General features: G+C 38.7%; 1 protein-coding gene across 6 annotated transcripts in view; it reads left to right on the forward strand.

The window, feature by feature from the left end:
• pdlim5b (PDZ and LIM domain 5b) overlaps positions 1-21,439 on the forward strand; it is a 47,578-nt gene that overhangs the window by 24,532 nt on the left and 1,607 nt on the right. For 4 of the 6 annotated variants that reach the window (XM_074618099.1, XM_074618101.1, XM_074618102.1 and 1 more), the window contains 9 exons: positions 3,470-3,503; positions 3,837-4,342; positions 8,661-8,815; positions 11,821-11,848; positions 15,259-15,422; positions 18,779-18,962; positions 19,957-20,137; positions 21,109-21,229; positions 21,320-21,435. In XM_074618099.1, coding sequence (XP_074474200.1) covers positions 3,470-3,503; positions 3,837-4,342; positions 8,661-8,815; positions 11,821-11,848; positions 15,259-15,422; positions 18,779-18,962; positions 19,957-20,137; positions 21,109-21,229; positions 21,320-21,435 — 1,489 coding nt within the window. Of the gene's footprint in view, positions 1-3,469; positions 3,504-3,836; positions 4,343-6,286; positions 6,310-7,914; positions 7,942-8,660; positions 8,816-11,820; positions 11,849-15,258; positions 15,423-18,778; positions 18,963-19,956; positions 20,138-21,108; positions 21,230-21,319; positions 21,436-21,439 lie in introns of all 6 variants that reach the window. The other 2 variants (XM_074618104.1, XM_074618103.1) reach the window with 2 other exon arrangements.

Raw genomic sequence — 21,439 nt, forward strand, 5'->3', positions numbered from 1 at the left:
GAGATATCGCAGCGAAAGACGGTGACAGATGCTTGGAGTCAGAAAGATGTTTCTATGGAACTTTTCCAAAAGAAACTGTGCGTGAAAGTCAAGTGAAAACGACACAGGGGAAATTTAAAGGCTTCTATTTTCCCTGCATGTTAAGAAATGGATATGAGAGTCTGGTAGCTGGTAGCTGGTGAGATGTTAGATGTGTGTGTGGATTCAGTCAGATGTCGTATGCCAGTCTGTTTCTCTTGGCCCTCAAAGAGACGGGCAGGGTGGAAATGTGTCAGTCTGCTTTGCCCTCAGGCTTATTCCTCCAGTTGAGGAGGTTCATCATTCTCTTATTCTACGTTTCTTCCTTCCAAGTACATTTTTGCTTTCAAGATAATGTTTATTTACATCGTTATAGTCTTTAAATTTGGTCCATAAATAAATCTTGTAAGATATCAGCATCTGTAATCTAATAGAAGAACTCATCCTGATTCGATTAGGGGGAACCAACTGAAGTGTGTTCTGGGTTTTCTCTGTATTATAAACACATACAGTAGCACAAACTGTGGTACTTTGACATACAGGCAGATCTTTGGTTTTTATGGATAATTCAATTAACATTAGAGAAACCTCATAGAATATCATGAATACATATCCATCATAATACAGAGCATAACACAGTTAAGTGTAAATTATTATATATATATCTTGTTTTCTTCATCTTCTTCGTTAGAGAGAAATGAAAAAGTACAGATGAAAATAGATATGCTGTAGTAACACATAAAAGATGACAAATATATGCTTTATATATATAAAATGCTTAATGTTCTTTCCTAACTATAGGCTAATCTAAATGATACGTTTTAGTAGGTATTCATGTATACGTCCCAAGTCCTATGTCCTATGCCAGGGGTTCTCAAACTTCTTACTCAAAGGTCCGCATCTGATTTTTATTCAAGGTCAGAGGTCCAGAACGATTGGCAATATAACGAAATCATAACGTATTGTACTACTACTCTTATCGATACTCCTTATTGGTTCGGTTCTTTATCAATACTCTTATTGGTTCTTTTTCATTACTACATAATTGCTATTTAATACATGATTTAAAAAAGAACAGGATTAGAATTTATTTATTTTAAATGTCTAGCCTTCAAAAGGCTTTAGCCTTTTAAAAATCTAGCCTTTTGAATAACCCTGAGAATAATAATAGTTGATACATGGAACATATACAGTATAATACTTCATTACAGATTTCAGGAAGCACAACAAAGGGATCCACTTTTCTATTTCAAATATATAAAATGTTTACGTAAGACGCCTTCCATCAGAATGACACACCAGTTGGAGCCTTGATCCAGTTATTTTGAGATTAACCATGTACATGTACACTTGGACACCAAAAAGTAAACACATGCTCCGCTCGTGCGGCCGCACACTCATCCACTGTTTGTCTTTTTGTCACAGCAGAACAAAAGCAGGTCCAGCCAGGCAGGGAGCGGGACAGCCCAGAGGGGCTGAGCTCAACAGATGTTCACAGTGTTTGTTCAGTTTCACTCTGGGAAGAGAATGATAGGGAGTGAATCTGCCCAGCTGCCCCTCTCTGGACCTCTGATGGCAGATACACACTGCCTCATTGTAGACTGGGTCCACATTTGTACTGGAATGTGCTGTTTGATCTCTAGACCTTTTTTACTGCTTTCCTTGGCATAGCCCGCAGCTTCTCCATAAGCAGCTCCAATAATACCAGTACACTGGAAAATAAGCATACTGTATATTCGCTGCGTAGTGGAAAGTGTAAATGCAAGTATGGGCACAGATGATGACATCGACATCTGTTGGAGGGTGGGGCTCTTCAATAACCTGATGATGCCAAGCCCAGTTGTTGCGTCTCGGCTCAGTCAGAAAGGAAATGCTTGAGAGGTTGTTGACTGTTTTTTCCTAATATGGAAGAGAAAGGAAGGACGGCAGCGGACATACTGTAGCTCCTGGTCCGGAGCCTCACCTGCTGACTCACTGTCTTTTTGTATTTTGTTTTTAATGAGTAATTAGGGACACATTGTCTGCATGTCCAGACTAAGTATAGCACACGCTGTTAACAAAGTAATCTGTTTGAGTTTGAGTTTTAATGCGTCACTTTTAAGAATCTTAAGTTACCAGACAGGGACTCACTTGTCCCTAGTGTGAGATGAAGGGGGGGTATATGGTTTTGCACATGAATGAATGATATGCATTAATACACAATAGATCCTAATATGTGTTTTTTTTATTTTGATATTGTGCTTGCAAATAATACGAGTGACACAAAAGGAGGGAATGAAAGGTGTGTTGGATATTTGCCATTTTTTATCCCGAACATTTCAAGAGCTCAGACAAACAGACCACCCTCCTCTCCCATAGGTGATATAACTGTGGCAGCTGCTTCAATCATAAGTGTAAATCAGATGTCACACTTCAACACCAGTCTGCACATGCACACACACCCTACAGTACAGCGTGTTCACACATACTGGCAGTTTTGCATGTTTTAGCACCTTACCTACAAGTTACATATAGGCCTACTTATTGTTACGCACAATAAAAGTCCACTTCCAGAGCTTGAATCGTGCTTGAGATAGGTAATCCATCACTGGGGACATTTATTTATTTATTTATCACTTTTAAAGTTATGTTATTATTACACAGTAATGCAGTTTCATTTTTAAATTTCTCCCTTTTTGGGTGTTTTAATGGTGCTCTGACATCCAAGATCAAATTAAATATCTGTGATTAAAAAAAAAAAATAGAAGAAAAATTAAATCAATGTTTAACCTCTGTGTAAGTTTTATTTTGAAATGTTTTACCGGAAGTGTGAGTATGCTATAATGTCTGCATTGACGCCACTTTGACTAATTTAAAGTTGCGAGAATGAGGAAATGCTAATGCTTAGGTGCTTACACGATACAGGGCTTTATTGATTTATAACAAAGTATACACTAGCAATACAGATACTATTATAAACATATAAATATCGTATTGATACGTCTAAAGAATATAATCAGTATTGATAGCTGTATTATTCCTACTAAAGTCTGTAATTGCGCTAGCTTGACAGATCCTATGATGCAGTTCCTACCTGTGACCACTGGAGGGCATTAAAACTCGTGATTTTAATACACAGGTTAAGTTAGAAACAGGCCATTTTTATTTACCAGTTGTTTAACCGGAATAATGTTATATTTTTAAAGCATTATCAGTTCCTGAGTCTACCTCTACATTAATGCTAGGAGATGTTGATCTGTTTATTTAAAATCACACGTGTTTGCTGCCCTCTAGTGGTGACAGCAAGGAACTGTGATATTAGTCAAAGTAGCATCAATGCAGACATTATAGCATACTCTCACTTCCGGTAGATCCTTTCAAAATAAAACGTTCAATGTACACAGAAGTGTAGTTGAAGATGCGTTAAAGATGTGTGTGCAGTGTTTTTATGATTTCCTTTCTGTCTTCACAGACCCTCCAGTGCCCCTAAAGATGGCGTACCCAAGGTATGAAGTAAAAATATTCACATAAATACTAAAGTTCACCTGAATTCCATGTTGTTTATAAAATATTATACCAGTTTATTAAAGGTGAGCATGCTTATTTTGCCCTTCTGAGATTATGTCAGAGCACAGATTGGCTTGGCATGCATAGCTGACCTGAGAGGCCACATTTTATAGCACCTCTTATGGCACAGGCATGACTTTATTCATAGAGAAGTGTGAAAACACCTTTTGATTTTGACGTGGTTGTTTTTGTGCAGTGCTTTTGAGAATGCTGCATGAGTTTATTGTGGATTTGCTGTACGTGCACGCTGTGTGTCTCCACCTTTTATCCAGGACGAACCTCAAGAAATCATTAAGCCTGTCCCCATCACTCACCCTGCCCCGAGCACCGCATACACCAAGCCATTGAGTCAGCCCAGTGCTGCATACAACAAGACGGCCCGGCCTTTTGGGGGGGGGGACAGCAGTGTGGTCACAGCTTCCTCCCCGGCCGCCCCCTCCATTCCCTCACAGTCATCCGCTTTCAAGCCGGCTGCCCCTTCTCAACCGCCACAGCCTCCGTTTCTGCTGAAGTCCAGCATCCCCGCTCCGGACTCAGCTCCCAGGCCCAGCCCTGGTCGCTCCACCTCCGCCTTCACCTCCCCGTCTGCCTCTTCCTCCTCATCTAACTCCTCCTCTCCAGCCAGAGTGACAGCCCCCTCCTCCAACCCTAATGTCCCGCAGCCCTCCGTCTATAACACACCTATCAACCTCTACTCCAACAACAATGCTTGTGAGGTGGTCATGGGACAGAGACGAGGTCTGTTGGAGAGCCAGGGGCTGTCAGAGAACTTCAATGGGTAGGTACCATTCAACAAACCCCGGTTACTATGGAAGTTTTTATTGGACTTTATTAGTTGTAACCCACAGAAGACATTCCACAAATGCACAGGAAGCGATCTGCAAATGCGAAATAGATGCACAAATGTGTAGATATCACTTTACATGTAAACCTTAAAATACGTATTTACAGAGTAAGTTATGTGTATTTGCAAATCACCCTGTATTATTTTTGTGGATGTGACTTTACACAACACAAATACAAAAATACATGTTTGTGGATAGTGAAATATTTCAGGTCATGGTACACATTTGTGGAATGTCTTCTGTGGATTACAACTAATAAAGTCCAATAAAAACTTCCATAGGTTACTATATTATTTCTTTAATGTTGCTGTCAGTGCAACATATCATAGAATGATTTAGCGCTTTAGTTAGCAGATCCAGAAGGAGCTGTGGTTCATAAAAGCCACAGATTAGTGGACATTTTTTGCTGCCTAGAAGAAAAGAAAATATTCCACTCTGCTCTTCCTAAACCTCGTTCTCGATTTCACCCCAAAATATGTGTCTCATTTGGAAAGCTAACACTGAAACAGCCCCATCACTTACTGTATGTTTTCACACAGCTGCATACGAGGAAAATCCGCAGCACATCTTGTTTGAATCTTCTACAGGGCAACTAGAGAGTCTAGACAACCTGCTAACTGATGCTACCGCCTTCCTACTGCATCTATAATTGACAGTGTGGTTCGCAGCACTGCCAAGCACACGCAGTCTGCCCAACAGGCACTGCTGGTGCAACACTTGTTTCTAATTAGCCAGACTTCTGGCAGCTCTGGGCCTTCTAGGGACCGGGGACGGAGCTAAGTTTGGCTTCATCAGCAGATTTTGGCTCACTGGTTGGGTTACAGTAGACTGAGCTAGGTTTGAGTGTTTTGCCACTCATTCTTTTACTCTATGTCACCTGAAAAAAATAGGTCATAGAGATCTGTTTTTATTGGCTTTAAGCGAGCAAGTGGCTTTACACTTAAAGCTGCAGTGGGTAGAAATGGAGCAAATATGTTTAAAAAAAGTTATTTTTATAAAAACGGTCACTATATCCTGACAGTAGTGCATGAGACAGGTAATCTGAAAAAAACCCCCAAAAAAAAACATGTGCCTGCGTTGTCCTGCGATGCTCCTAACGGCATCTGCAAGGTTTCACAGACTGGAGTAAAACAACCAATCAGAGCTGATCTGGAGTCTGCCTTCCAGCTGCCATCTATGCGCAGCTGTCAATCACTCAAACTCCGATCAGACGGTCAAACTAGGCAGCGCTGATCAAATATGAATCAATATTCTGTTACCGTAATGCCTATTTCTTGCCTCAAATGTTTTCAGAGACATCTTGTAGTGTACTGTTTAGCTGTAAAATGAGGAAGTTTGTGAGCCATGTTGAGATCAGTTGAGGAAATACCAAGCACCGCCCACCAGCCGGAGCACAGCCAATAGGAACGCTCTCTCACTGAAATGACTGTGATTTTGCCAAAGTCTCCTGTCATGAGCTAGATTTTTTTAAAACCTGAAAACAGAGCCATGAGGAGGTGCAGAAGTCTAGTTATCTCTCGGAACACTTGAATTACAATATGCTGAAAGGTTATCATGGATTTTTTGTACAATGATGCCAAAAACATTCTGCCTACTGCAGGTTTAAATACATCTTTGAAACCTACAACACTACTGTTTTAAGTGAACAGTAGTGAGAAAACTCTGACTGTCATCATACAGAGGTGGAGTGTATTTCTTGCAGCATGTGTGTGTCCTGACCAGCATGCTTTGTTTGTGGTTTTCTTAATGCGCATACTCTCAGAAGGGCCTTTTCACTTAAAGGGTTTCGGACTAAGCTCCATTTCTCAAACTGCTCTATTCATGCTCTCGTCTTTGCTTCAATCCTTTTTCCCCATTTGCCCCTTCTTTGCCCGCAGGAGGAAGAAGAGACAGACACCAAGTTAGTGCTGTGAATGATAATACATCTGCTGCAGTAGCTTTTCTAACCACGCGGAATGTGATTACAGCCTTCACGTCTCTCTGGTTTATGATTACCAAAGGCATGTTATTGCACCTCTTTGAGCTAACCCCTCACAAACCTCCCAATCCATGCTCATCTACTTCCAGTACACGCTCATTTCAAGGTCCAAACAAGCTGCGAAACCCCCCGTAAATAATTCATCTCTGAGGCGCCACGGGACACCCAGCGGGGGGGTCAGCTCATACTGTCCCTTCATCAGAGCTCTGTGTTAGATAATACTGCATTTACAACCAGGCCTGTCAGCAGCACACACACACGGCTGCTCAAGTCAGCCAGCTCTGCATCTGTCTAGCTCCGTCTGCTACTGTTGTCGGTGTGTTTACCCAAGGCCACACAAATCACTGCCAACTATATTCTGCTTTGGCTAAGAATAGACTGACTTGGGCTGTCTTTCATCATCCTTCACCTCGACTCACCTGACACACACACACACACACACACACAGAGATTGAAAAATTGCACATACTTGGACTTTTGACATTGAATTGACTCACAGCTTGAAACAAGCTCTTGAACTAAACTGTGCATGTAAACTCTTTAACATAAATATTATTGCACTCTAGAGTACCCTCAAATTATTTTAGGAAGAAAACCTTTATTTTTCAAAGCACATTACTTCCACCTTGTGGTGAGATGAGGTCACTGTCACTCTCGTCTCTCGAACACTCGCTGTTGTTAACATGCAGACGGTGTGTTTAATTTCACCATTTTAGTATGATAAATCTAATTGCTTTATCAATTATTTATTTATTTATTTGAGTATTTAAGGAAAATGCACATAGTTGTATTATCTGTCTGACCTCTACTCATCTACTCTGTGGTTTTCCTTTCTAATAGTGAGCATCAGAGAAGTATTAAAGGTCCCATATTATAAAAAAGTGAGATTTTCATGTTTTTTTTATTATAAAGCTGGCTTAAGTCCTATATAAATACTGTGAACGTATCAAAACACTCAATCCACACGGAAATACACACAGCCTGGATTCAGAAACTCTGCGTTTGAAACAAGCTGTCACGATTTTCTGCCCATTCGTGATGTCACAAATATACAACATTTAGACCCTTGACACAATTTTAAACGTAAACATTCTAAATGTGTCCCAGTTTATTCCTGGTTGCAGTGTAATGTGAATGTCATCAGCTGACAGGAAGTAAACATGGACCCAAACCGTTGCCTAGCAATACAATTCTGTTGCAATTCCGTCAAAATGCGCTAAAACGGAGCGTTTCAGACAGAGGGTGAATACAGGCATATTCAGGCCGACAATATGAGGAAAATAAAGAGTTTTTTTTAACATTAGAGCATGTAAACATGATCAAGTAGAAACACAAAATACAAGTATGAACCTGAAAACGAACATAATATGGGACCTTTAAGTAAGTATAGGTCAGAACAGTTTCTTGACTTATAAACAGCCCAGTGTTGTACAGTTTACTGTAGCACTTAATGTGACTTTTGAATTTGTGATCTTCTCTACCTTTGTGCATTTTTCCCTCTGCTACTTTCTCATTGCTCGCCTGCAGAACTCCACCTCCAGCTAGACCTAGGAGGTAACTGTGAAATCTAACAGCAGCTGGGTCATAATATAATATGAAACATGTATCTACAAGCTGCACCCTTGATTGAATGTGGAGCACCCATTGCATAGTACAATAATACTTCTACTGTGTGTGTTGGTTGGGAAAGTTAGTTGTTTGTGAGCTTGCATGTGTGTGTGTGTGTGTGTGTGTGTGTGTGTGTGTATGAACTTGAACATTATTGTAACAGTTGATTTTAGCAGTGATGATCTCACAATCAGATAAGAAATACTTCATTGATCTCCGGTCACAGTATTCGCGTTACATTTGCTCTTATATAATGTAACAAAGAAATGTAAGAAAATAGAAATAAAGGAGTATGTACATTTATGTACATAATGCTACAATATAAGTAAAGAAATATAAGTAAGTAATAATAAAATTGAAAATAAGAAATGAGAATATAAGAAATATGAAATATGTACAAATATTTTCATTAAGATGTGCAATATATAATAAATAACTACAGTGCAAGTAAAATAAATACAAAATGCTGAGAAGTGGGATCTATTAAGTGTGTTAAATATAAATGCCAGAATGGCATAAATAAGAATATTTCTTGAAATGTACTGTACAAATGCAGTAATCATGACACAGTTAAATTATTGCACAAATTATTGTAAAGTTAAGTCAGTCACATGTTGCCCTCCATGTCTGTAACTTGTCTCATCTTGGTTGATCTGACTGTACAGGAAACCTAATGTGGAGGCCGAGGATCACGCGTCCCCACTGAGCGACGCCAGCAAGAAGCGTCTGATCGAGGACACGGAGGACTGGCACCCGAGAACCGGCACCTCCCAGTCCCGCTCCTTCCGTATCCTGGCTCAGCTCACCGGCACTGAGAATGGTATGTACCACCAACCTTACTCTGCAGAGAAGAAGTACTCAGATCTTTTGCTTCAGTAAAAGTAGTAATACCACAGTGTAAGAATACTCTGTTACAAGTAAAAGTCCTGCATTCAACATTTCACTTAAATAAAAGTACAAAAGTTTTGGCATCAAAATATACTTTAAGTACCAAAAGTACTCATTATGCAGGATTTCATAATCATATATATTATATCACTGGATTGTAATTATTGATGCATTAATGTGTTCATCACTAATGTTGCAGCTGGTAAATTATTATTATTATTATTATTATTACTAATTTCAACTACTTTATTTACTGCTGGGTAACTTAACCTATAATAATACATCATAATTATTAGTTCATTTTAAATTAATAATTTAAATCTGTAAAGTAAATAGTAACTAAGTACAATATTTTTTTCCAAAATGTAGTGCTATAGAAGTATAAAGTAGCATAAAATGGTAATACTCAAGTAAAGTACAAGTACCTAAAAATTGTACTTAAGTACAGTACTTGAGTAAATGTACTTAGTTACATTCCACCACTGCTTATTACAGTGCATGTTTGTTTTAAGTGGTGAAACTGGCTGAATTTTTTAATTTTAGGAATTTTTAGGAATATTTTAAGGCTCAGCTTTGTATTTCTGTCAGTTCATTTTAGATCAAAACCACTTCTATCAAACCATCAAACCACTTTAGGGCCGGAACACATGACAGATTTATCTAAGCTGACCAATTTTAGGGTAATCCTTTGCCACATATTTTCCTAAGAAGCTTCCACATGACTTTAATTATGTCACCGCTTTATGATCATATTTCTTTTCATCAAAACGTCATTGCCTCTTTAGATTACAGCGATATACTCTCTTTAGTCAGAGTACTTTAAGACGGCTTTCATCACTGTATGATTTATTTATTTTTTTATATTACTGTTTTGACTATAAGTGACATTGATGGTAACACGAGCAGGCTGCGGCTTTGTGTCTCCCTCCATCCATAGAGGTTGTGTGGATGTGTGTGTGGATCTGCTTAACCGATGCAAAATGTCATTTACAGTAACTCAGTTATTAGAAACGAAGTAAGATGAGAGATTTGTCTGTCTCGTTCTCTCTCTTTTTGACCAATGATGTTACCAGACTGGTGTGCTGGAATATGTGATGTGCTTTGAACATTTGATGTGTATTCAGTGTGCCTGGTGTTTCTGCAGCTGTGAACAATTGGGGGGGGGGAGGTCCAGGAAGTCCTAATAGGGTCTAGTTTGCAGCAGTGGTGGAAAGTAACTAAGTACTTTTACTTAAATACTGCACTTAAGTATAATTTTGAGGTACTTGTGGTTTACTTTAGTATTTCCATTTCCTGCTACTTTATACTTCTACTCCACTAGATTAATGTAAGAAAAATATAATTACTAGTTACAAAAAACAAAAATATATTCAGTTTATAAAATACAATTTGTTAAGAATTAAACCAGTGGCTGATCTAGTTTGGCCCCCCAAAATTTTTAAATAGTTTCATTTAAATAACTGTTTGAATTCCAAAGAGATCAAATTCTCCAGCATTTCACAAAAAATCGAATATTAGAGAAAAGCCCAAAATAAAAAATTTAAATTTTTGAAGCAGAACTTTGTTTTTTTTCTTTTCTACCTGATTAATTATCTGACGACCACCTCAGATTTATTTTGTGACCCTGTGGAGTCTGACCTTAGGGTTGTGAACCACTGAACTAAACTACTGATATAATATAAATATAATAATATATAACTTGCAAAACAAGTACTTTTACTTTTCAAGTCAAGTCAATTTTATTTGTATAGCCCAAAATCACAAATTTGCCTCACGGGGCCCTACAGTCTGTGCAGGATACGACACCCTCTGTGCTTTACAGTGCGACCCTCTCATCGGATAAGGAAAAACTCCCCCCAAAATTCCCCTTTTAACAGGGAAAAAACAAAAAGTGGAAGAAACCTCAGGAAGAGCCACAGAGGGGAGATCCCCCTTCCAGGACGGACAGACGTGCAATAGATTTTGTGTGTAAAGAGTAATAACATAATGAAAATACAACATAGACAATCCATATGACAAAAATTAATACATATAATGTGAACATATTTGAGAAGGTGGATCCAGGAGGATGTCAAGCAGCTTCCCGGCGTCGCCAAACAGATATAGCCAGAGCAACAAAATCTCCTCTCCACGACAAATAGATAGAGACAGAGCAACACAACCTCCTCTCCACGACAAATAGATATAGGCAGAGCAACACAACCTCCTCTCCACGACAAATAGATAGAGCCAGAGCAACACAACCTCCTTTCCATGCCAAATAGATAGAGCCAGAGCAACACAACCTCCTCTCCACGCCAAATAGATAGAGCCATAGCAACACAACCTCCTCTCCACGCCAAATAGATAGAGCCATAGCAACACAACCTCCTCTCCACGCCAAATAGATAGAGCCAGAGCAACACAACCTCCTCTCCATGCCAAATAGATAGAGCCAGAGCAACACAACCTCCTTTCCATGCCAAATAGATAGAGTCAGAGCAACACAACCTCCTCTCCACGCCAAATAGATAGAGCCAGAGCAACACAACCTCCTCTCCACGCCAAATAGATAGAGCCATAGCAACACAACCTCCTCTCCACGCCAAATAGATAGAGCCAGAGCAACATGACCTCCTCTCCACTTTTGATACTTTAAGTACATTTTGAATATGATACTTCTGTACTTTTACTTCAATAAGATTTTAAATGAATGACTTTTACTTGTATTGGAGTTCTTATACATCGTGGTATTGGTACTTTTACTTAAGTAAAAGATCCGAGTACTTCTTCCACTTCTTCCTGGTTTGCAGAGATTACACTCATTCGCTCATTCAGTTCTTAACACTGACAAGATGAACCTAGAACAAGTTGGAGCAGATATAGAGCTGCAACCAGTAGCAGCGTCGTTGTTTTACTCTATTTTCATTGGTGTTTTTTTCTTCTTCTCTGTTGCAGAGCAAGCTCCAGACAACAGTGGAAAGAAGTAAGTGGTTGGTGGTTTTTAATTTAATTTCATTTGGTATGTGGTTGTGAGTGTTCATTCCCTCTCCGTCTTTTGAGTATTTTTGTATGTTACCGAGTGAAAGGCAATCCATTTTATAATAATAATAATTTCTTGATCATGGAGGTTTCACATTCAGAATTGGCCCTCAAAGTACTCATGTTAGCATGTCTAGGAGCCTGTGATTCAGAGTTAAGCACTGATTTCCTGATCTCATCGTCCCGCAGTATCACGCTTAATTTAAAGCTTAATTTGGAGAAAGCGCTTTGAGAGGAAGACGGTTGAGTGGAGACAGACGTAGACTCAGCTTAGGCTGTGATTGCTACTGCTCTCCTCAGTCTTAAAGTCAATTTGATCTGCAGTAAACACAGTCTGCCCTCCAGGACCAGTTTTTTCAACCAATCAGTGTGTCACTCACTGGAACCTGTGGGTAATGAAGTGGTATTGTGGGTAATATTAGCAGCCCTGCCAGAAGGAGATTCTTGCTCTCCTTCTGTTCGTGAGATTTTTTAGGGCATATTACACATCTGCCTTGGCTTATAATTCAAATACACATCTGCAAGTCTCTCGTTTCATATTCATCTCCAACTGTGCTACTTTTTGGTGCCTATTTTCCCCTTCATTTATCCATGTGGTCTCTCTTGTGTTATCTTTGACTTTTCTTCTAACCTTTCCAACTTTCCCCTTCTCTCTCCTTTTTTTTTCTCTCTTTTAATCCTGTCCTATGGGGAAAATCAGAACAAACAAACTGGACCCAGAAGTTATAGGAGTCATGTACAACAAGCTGAGAGATTGGCATCATGGTGTTTCGGCGGGTGTGCTAAACGTGCTGTAGGCACGGTTTTGTCTTGTCTTGTTTCACGTTTTATTTATTTTTGAGCATCATTATGTGCATTGCCTCCTTTCTGCATACCAAGAATAATAATAATAGTTCCAGCCTTTATCTGGCACACTATATAAGGACTTCTTCAATGTCCCAAAGTTAAAACAACAAGAGTAAAAAGTGAAAAGAGAATGTTTTTTATGCACAAACAAACAAACTCTTTGTGTAAAAATTGTTTTACGGTACATATTATCTTGCTATATGTAGCTATGTTTCAAAATGTAAATGAAATGCATGCATGCAAGTAAATATGGATGTGTGCAACATTACAGCATGCATTCTTCTTTGCAGCATATGGTTTATTTCCGAGCCTCCACTCCTCTGCACACTTTCTGTAATCTTATATTAAATTTTTCTGAGCATGTCTTTGTCTTTTTCCTCTATTTTCTACACTAACCAAAGTAGATCCATTTGTCAGCTTTGGATGATTTTACCTCAATAAACTCTTTTTCTTTCTTTTCTGCTGTTGCTTATTTCTTAATCTTTCGCTTCTTCTTTTTCTTCTTGCCGGGCAGAAAAAAAGTTTGATATGAAGGAATCAGTTGTGCATGAAGAGTAGAGGGTTAAAAATGTGTTTAGTGTACTTATTACAATCCAATATGAGTCAGTTCTGTTATCGGTAATAGTTCTCTATAAGCACCAACAAGAACCTTTTGTTATATTTATTTTGGTTGTGTTGTTATTATTGTCATTGGAAGTTACTGATTGTCACATGAATCGGTAGCCTCATACCTGGTCCTGTCACGCATCATTAAAGGCAATAAACATGTAGTTAATCAATTTAAACACGCTATGATCTGTTTTCCATTAAAAGAGCTCAGGTTGGTCATCATTGGGATTTTAGGCCACAGACGTGAGATATCAAACCAGCGGGCGATTGCATTTCATTCCTAGTCCTGATTCTCATGTCAATCAAACAGAAACACCTAACGGGCGGGATAAGGGAAAGAAAACACATGAGTCAGGATCCAAAACATGATGAGATATAAAACATAAATCCTTACTTGACAGGCTCTGTTGTTAGTAGCATGCAAACCCAAACAGCTTCAGGGTTAGAAATTATTAACCTGTTGGTGCAAATCCTTTGCTCAACCGGTCTATCTGAGCAGCAACAGAGCCTACATGATGCATGCGGAACGAACTTGTCTTTGTCTGGTTGATTTTGGATTTTCTGAGTGAAAAATATTTAAGATTTAATCAAATATTGTATAATTAGAGAAGCAGATTACCAAACTGTATTAAATCAGTAAAAAATGTATTGAATAAGTAGCTTGCCAAGCTAATCAGCTTGAAATGAAAGCTGTGAAACTTAACAAGGAGTGGGGACTAGGAACACCGGTGTTTCTCATTTTCTACTAAAATATATTGTGGCTCTTAACATTTTGCGCTGCCACGGGAAAAGAAACCACCAAAGTGTCTCCGTCTCTGCTGTTTCAGGAGAATAAAAGCAATAACCACAGCTAAAATTATACCTCCAGAAATGATTGTGGGGTGAGCTTATAGCTACGTGTAGAGCAGATACATCACCACCTGTAATTGTTTCCTCATGTCAGTAATTGACAAACCATGTGGACAGTGGGCAGCAGTGCATATCCTTATTGGAAAGCGCCCCATAATTGCCCTGATTGTTACCATGTGTCACTGAGATCCGACCAGCTGATTGTAAACGTTTGTACCTGCAGTTGACCAGCTCACACTAAGCATTTAGTTAGTCTGTACTGGAAGTTCAGTTCAACTGGTGGCACAGTCCCACTCTTAGATTTCTTTCTTATTCAAGCTTTTTCCACGGTCTGTACAGAAAACGGTAACACTTCATTTTACAGGTCAGCAAATATCATGGTAATGAGGTGATAATTAGCAAGTAACCTATTTGAAGTTTCTTTGGAAGTACTGTCAAATTACCCCAATATTTAACTCAAAATGTATCAAAAATTACTTTATTATAAAATAAATATAAATAAATAAATAAATATAAAATAGCATATAATTGTTAAAATATTTCAAATAAGTTATTTGCTAATTATTATCTATTTATCAGCAGACATGGAAATAAAGCATATCAATTAACTTTGTATTCTTTTCCTGGAAATGTATTAAATAAATTAGTAATATAATTATTAAATAATGTTTATAATAAATTAGTAATATAATTATTAAATAATGTTTATAATAAAGTCATTTTTGATAGATTTTGAGGTAAATATTGGGGGTAATTTGGCAGTAATTCCAAAGAAATTTCAAATAGGTTACTTGCTAATGATCACCTATTTAGCATGAATTTTGCAGACCTCTAAAATGAAGTGTTACACAGAAAATTGTTTAAATCGTAGCAACATGATATATAAATACCACACCACATAGGAGAGAAAAGCTGTGACCATGATGGGTGTTTCCACAAAAAAAAAGAAAGGTCAGAGAAGATGAACAAATACAGTATATGTATGTACAAATATATATGTGTGTTGTAGTGATTTAGGAAAAATATAAAATATGTACATCTCTTTCCTAGTGAGGCAGTTGACCAAACCACTCCCGCTGCGTACACCTCGCCTGCAGCCAAAACATTTTCCAAATCTGCAGCATCACCCAGGAATGGCAACGTCGTCCCTGCTTCCACATACAAGAGCCCAGCGGCCCAGAACAAGTCTGTTTTCCAGGCTGGAGGTCCACCAGGTAGAGGAACACTGTTATTTACTGCCACCTAAATGGTTGTAGTTTTGCAAAATTGATTTTGTGTAGTTGCTTCTTTTAGCCTACAGAGGGCAGCCCCATTCTTTCACATCACTACTGCTCTGCCATAACATTTATCACAGGTTTAATACCTGACGCTAAGCCATCTAAGATTACGAGCTCTATAAAAACAGAGGTATTCCGTTAATGAGCTCAGATTATTGGATTTTCCCAAGATCGCCTTAGTTAAATAGATTGTGAAACTGAGAATTATGTATTTTATTTTGTGTGAAGGCCGCTCTTTAAATCCAGCAATCCCTGCCACGAGACCTCAAGGTGGTCGGGGTAAATATTTGCTGAAAGGCATCAGTCATTATTAGCAGTACTAAGACACAAGTGTCTACTCATACATGAACAGATGCACTATGTGCCCTGACGTATTTCCCCAGAGGCCTTTTTATGAAACGGCTGCTGAAAGGTGCCACAGGGAGAGGGCTAGAGAGGCACACAGTTAGTTCTCTGTTGACTGTGTTATTTATCAGATTAACACATACCTGAGTTCAAGTAAACAGGCACGTATCTCATAGTGGCCATGTGCTATTGGGCTGGATATGTGGAATGTGACATTTATTTACATGAATTAATAATGTTGGCACTTTAACTGCAAGGACCTTCTAAAGCAAGACATTTGTAGAATATTTAAGCCTACAAAAAAATCATTTTATAGGTCATATAATCACATTAAAATGTTATACATAGGGGATTATACATATATAGTTTGTCAGAGTGACTCCTTTGCATTGCTCTCCATCCCGCTGCCTCTGAATTCAGAGAGACAGAGCAGACAAAACAGAGATTTGCAGTCCTGTTCTGATTCAGGTTTTTCTTTCTCCTTATCTTCCTCGTACAGCCAGACAGCAATGACAGACTCACAAATGTCTGTTTCACTTTCTGTCTTATTTCATGTGGCTCAGCCCTCAATCTTTGCTCTTGCCAAAAGGATTCGTCGGGAATGTTTTTGCCCCACTGACAGCTTGTCGCCATGCACCTCACTGTGCCAGCTTTCACACAGATAAGGTCATGAAGCGCCACAGAAAAATATCCAGCGTAATTCCCTGCATCAATACCGCATTCAGTTACATTTGATGTGTTTATCCATTTTTTATATTTTCAATTTGTTTTTTTTTAAACAGATTTCAAGCTGCAGTGCGTAGAATTGGAGCAAATATGATTTTAAAAAAAGAGTTATTTTTATAAAACGGTCACTTTATCCTGACAGTAATGCATGAGACAGAATCTAAAAAAAAATCATGTGTCTCCGGTGCTCCTAACGGCATCTGCAATATTTCACAGACCAGAGGAAAACACCCAATCAGAGCCGAGCTTGAGGCTGCCGTCTCTGAGCAGCTGTCAATCACTCGCGAACTCCGATCAAACGGTCAAACTAGGCAGCGCTGATCAAATATCAATCAATATTCTGTTACTGTAATGTCTTTTTCTCGTCTCAAATGTTTTCAGAATCATCTTGTAGTGTACTGTTTAGCTGTAAAATGAGAACGTTTGTGATTCGGTAGCCATGTTGAGATCAATTGAGGAAATACCAAGCACCGCCCACCAGACAGCTGCCTCCATTGAATGACTGTGATTTTGCCAAAGTCTCCTGTCATGAGCTAGATTTTTTAAAGCCTGAAAACAGAGCCATGAGGAGGTGCAGAAGTCTAGTTATCTCTCAGAGCACTTGAATTACAATATGCTGAAAGGTTGTTATGGGCTGTTGCCTCACAGCAAGACGGTTGCCCCCCACCCCCGCGACCCTGAATAGTATAAGCGGTTACAGATAATGGATGAAAGGTTATTATGGAATTTTTGCCCAATGATGCCAAAATCATTCTGCCTACTGCAGGTTTAAGAAGGTCCAAATGCTGTCTCAAAGCCTCCTCTATACTGACACTGGTAAAGTTCTTGTGGAGAATTATAGAACATACAGAATACTTGTTTCTTTTTTGTTTTGAATATATTGAGTGTAAAAATATTGGAATCAACTTACAAAATATGCTCCATGTGTATGCTTTTAACAATAAACTCCTCCCAGATTGAATTAAAAAAAAAAACAGAAATGTGGGCAATTTGGGTATTTTAAGCATAATTGGATAATTGTGTTTATATCAAGAGCAGCACTTCAAATTAACCGTAACAGAAACATTATTTTACCCAGTAATTAAAAACTGAGAGAGACTTCTTTGTTTGGAGCCCATTATGTTTCTCTATCACACTTACTCTGTAGTATCTTTCTTCCCAGTAAACCCACTCCCACAGTCCTCTCACATCCCTGCCAGTGCCCCGCTTTGTTTGTTCAGTTTGTTTGCTCTCCGTTGCGAGGAAATTTAGGGAGCACTTGTCCCTTGACCTCCCGACTCTTTGATAACGGCGCTCTCTTTCAATAGCGTCTCTGTCCCCAATGCCTTTAACCCTCAAGCACTCCCTCTGAGGGCGGACAGCGCTGACCTCCGTCCTGGATGTTTCTTTTCACTGAGAAAGAGAAGGGAAAATTGTGCATCCTCTCCATATGGTTTGAGATAAGAGGAGTGGGGGATTATTTTTCCAGGTGTCTCCTCTGACTCTGGGAATGTGTTGTTTCCTTCAGTGGGAAAAAATGTATCCCTTGTCTTGGCTGGGTGGAGTAGCTCTGTCCAACCCAGCTGTCTCATGCTTCAGGCATGGAGGTCAGAGTTCCTCAAATCATTCCCATTCGTTATCTGAACACCTAAACTGGGCACATGTGTTCTACTCAAGTAATGCTGAGAAACAGTGGATCAGTGGAATAAAATAATTATTATTACAATCATTGTATTAAAGCTGAAGTAGGCGAGATTGGAGCAAATATGATTAAAAAAAGTTATTTTTATAAAACGGTCGCTATATCGTGACAGTAGTACATGAAACCAGAGGAAAACAAGCAGTAAGAGCTGATCTTAGGTCTGCTGTCCAGCTGCTGTCTATGAGAGCCGGCTGTCAATCACTCGTGAACTTTCAGAATCATCTTGTAGTGCACGGTTTAGCTGTAAAACGCTGTAAAACGCTCTCTCAATGAAATGACCTATGATTGATCAAAGTCTCCCGTCACGGGCTAGATTTTTTAAAGCCTGTAAACAGAGCCATGAGGAGGTGCAGAAGTCTAGTTATCTCTCAGAACACTTGAATTACAATATGCTGAAAGGTTATTATGGATTTTTTGCCCAATGATGCCAAAAATATACTGCCGACTGCCACTTAAATGGTTTGCTTGACTGTTTATCAATGAAACATTTCGTCTAATACTCCATTTGAATACTGACCCATTATGTTCCCTGCTGGTTTAGGTTTTCCTAAGGGAGGAGCAGCTCCTTCATTTGGCAAAGTTACCACCCCTGCTGCTCCCAAAGGTCCAGAGCGCCCCACCCCACAGCCACATCCACAGGACCTCAACTCTCTGGTGCAGCGGGCCGAGCACATCCCAGCCGGGAAGCGCACCCCGATGTGCAACAAGTGCAACAATGTCATCAGGTAAATAACATCAGAAAAACTGCAGTTACAGTAAGAGGAGACTCCTCAGGTGAATAGGGTAAAACATTTTAACAAATGGATATCACCATGAAACTTCCCCAGTTGAATACGTACAATAAGGCAATTATTTTTTGTATTACAAGTTTTCTGAAATTTTATGTTTAAATATGTAATCAAGGCATTGATTTATTAATTTGCATACATTCAGAACAGAAATCTGAACATTGGATAAAGCAAGGCTCAAAATTCAGATTTAATTTTGTTGCTAGTTTTGTTGTTAGAGTCAAAGGTTTTTACAGAGGGATTTTTGGATATCTCTTTTTATCACACCATTAATCAGAAAATACTGCCATAACAGCCATAAAAAATCCCTTTTCGCCTTGTTTTTATGAATAATAATAAGTAGGTAAATTGTAGGTAAGTAGTAAGTATAAATCAGGCTATGAATGTTATATGAACAAACCCCTCTGTAAAAACCTTCAGAATATAGACAGGAGTGAAACTGGAAAGTTTGGTGGATGTGAGAGCTACTGAAGTGGAGATTTCTGGCTCAGAGTCTGAGAAAAAACAAATTTTGAGAAAACAGCCTTTAAAGATATGGATTGTAAAGTTCCATACATTCCATACAAGCCATCACAGGTGGATAGGGTAAAATAATAATTAATAGATATCACTATGAATCTTCCCCAGTTAATTACTTACATTAAGACAGTTACATGTTTTCTAAAATTGTATGTTTAAATATGCAAATTAACCATTATCCAATGCTAACTTTTGGTGAATTTAGGAGAAATCTACAGACACACATAGACAAAGTGAAAGAAAATAAACACCTTTGATGTTTTCTTTCCACTAGTCTGAAAGTTATGGAAGCAAAATGGCAAAAAATCTCAAAATTCACATGAAAAACTTAAAAGCTTCAGTTTGGTGGATGTTTTTTTCAATGTTTGAATACTTTTCTTTGAATCCTCTGTCCCTTGCTTATCCTCACCAGGGGCCCGTTCCTCGTGGCCATGGGCATGTCATGGCACCCCGAGGAATTCAACTGTTCTCGCTGCCACTCCTCCCTGGCAGACGGTTGTTTTGTGGAGGAGAAGGGCCAGGTGTACTGCGAACGTTGCTACGAGCAGTACTTGGCTCCCACCTGCGGCCGCTGCCAGCAGAAGATTCTGGGGGTGAGTTACTAAACTGAAGGGCAGATTGTTCTCTGCTTTAGTCTGCTTGTAATGAGAACTCTGTCTTTACTAACACTATAAACATCAGGCACTGTTCTTTATCACTTAAGGAGAAATAAAGCCGAGACCGGCAGCTTAATCCATTGTGGTGAAAGTGATTAAACTGAATGATAACACTTGAATTTAACCATTAAAACAACCAATGTATGTACATTATCTGTTGTCATCTAAAGGATAATTATGAGAGAACAATATATTCAGAACCATAAATACTTTATTGAGCCCTGGGCATCACAGTTGCTCTTTTATATAAGCATAAAGAAATATAGGAAAAATAGTAATAAAGGAATATGTAAAATGTAAATGATGTACATAGTGCTACAATATATAACACAGTATATGTAGAGTAAAATAAATAAATAATACAAATAAAAAATATAAGAAAAAATGTACAAATATGTCTTCACCTATCTTCAAAGTCAAAACTTTGGAGTCTTTGTTTCATTTACAAAAACAATGTTTAATGTCCTTAAGTTATTTGATGGATCATATGAGGACTATATACAGTACTATAATATTAACTTTAAAAAAATATATATATATTTAAACTTAATTTAAACAGGATAGATCCCGTTGAGATTAAAAATCTCCTTTTCAAGGGAGTCCTGGTCAAGAAAGGTAGCAGCACAAGTTAAAAGAACAAACACATGATTGTAAACAGACGCAAAACAGAAGAACAGACAATATGTACGTATACAATATACTGTATATGTACATATTCTATAAACAATATATAACATCCCAAGAAAAAAAGTTTCATCCAAAATATCAGTTTAAGCACCGACACCCCAATGATTCTGTCTCTAGGTCTTTCAAAATGGATTTAAAGGCATTCAAAGAAATCAAATCCTGGAGTTTTACAACTTCAAAAACAAGCTGTTCCTCATTTATTTCTTCTATTATCTCTGCAGGAAGTCATGAATGCCCTGAAACAGACCTGGCACGTGTCTTGCTTCGTCTGCGTCGCCTGCCAACAGCCAATCAGGGGCAGCACATTTCACATGGAGGATGGGCAGCCGTACTGTGAAAAAGGTTGAGTACACAAAACAGTAAATTAAACATCGTAAAGCAAACCATGTGTGCAAACAGAATAACATTTTGTCAACGTGCCGTTTCACTCAGACTACTACAACCTGTTCGGGTCCAGTTGCCACGGCTGTGACTTCCCCATCGAGGCCGGGGACAAGTTCCTGGACGCTCTAGGATTCACCTGGCATGACACCTGCTTTGTGTGCGCGGTAG

This window comes from Sebastes fasciatus, chromosome 19 (assembly GCF_043250625.1).
Source record: "Sebastes fasciatus isolate fSebFas1 chromosome 19, fSebFas1.pri, whole genome shotgun sequence".
Lineage (NCBI taxonomy): Eukaryota > Metazoa > Chordata > Actinopteri > Perciformes > Sebastidae > Sebastes > Sebastes fasciatus.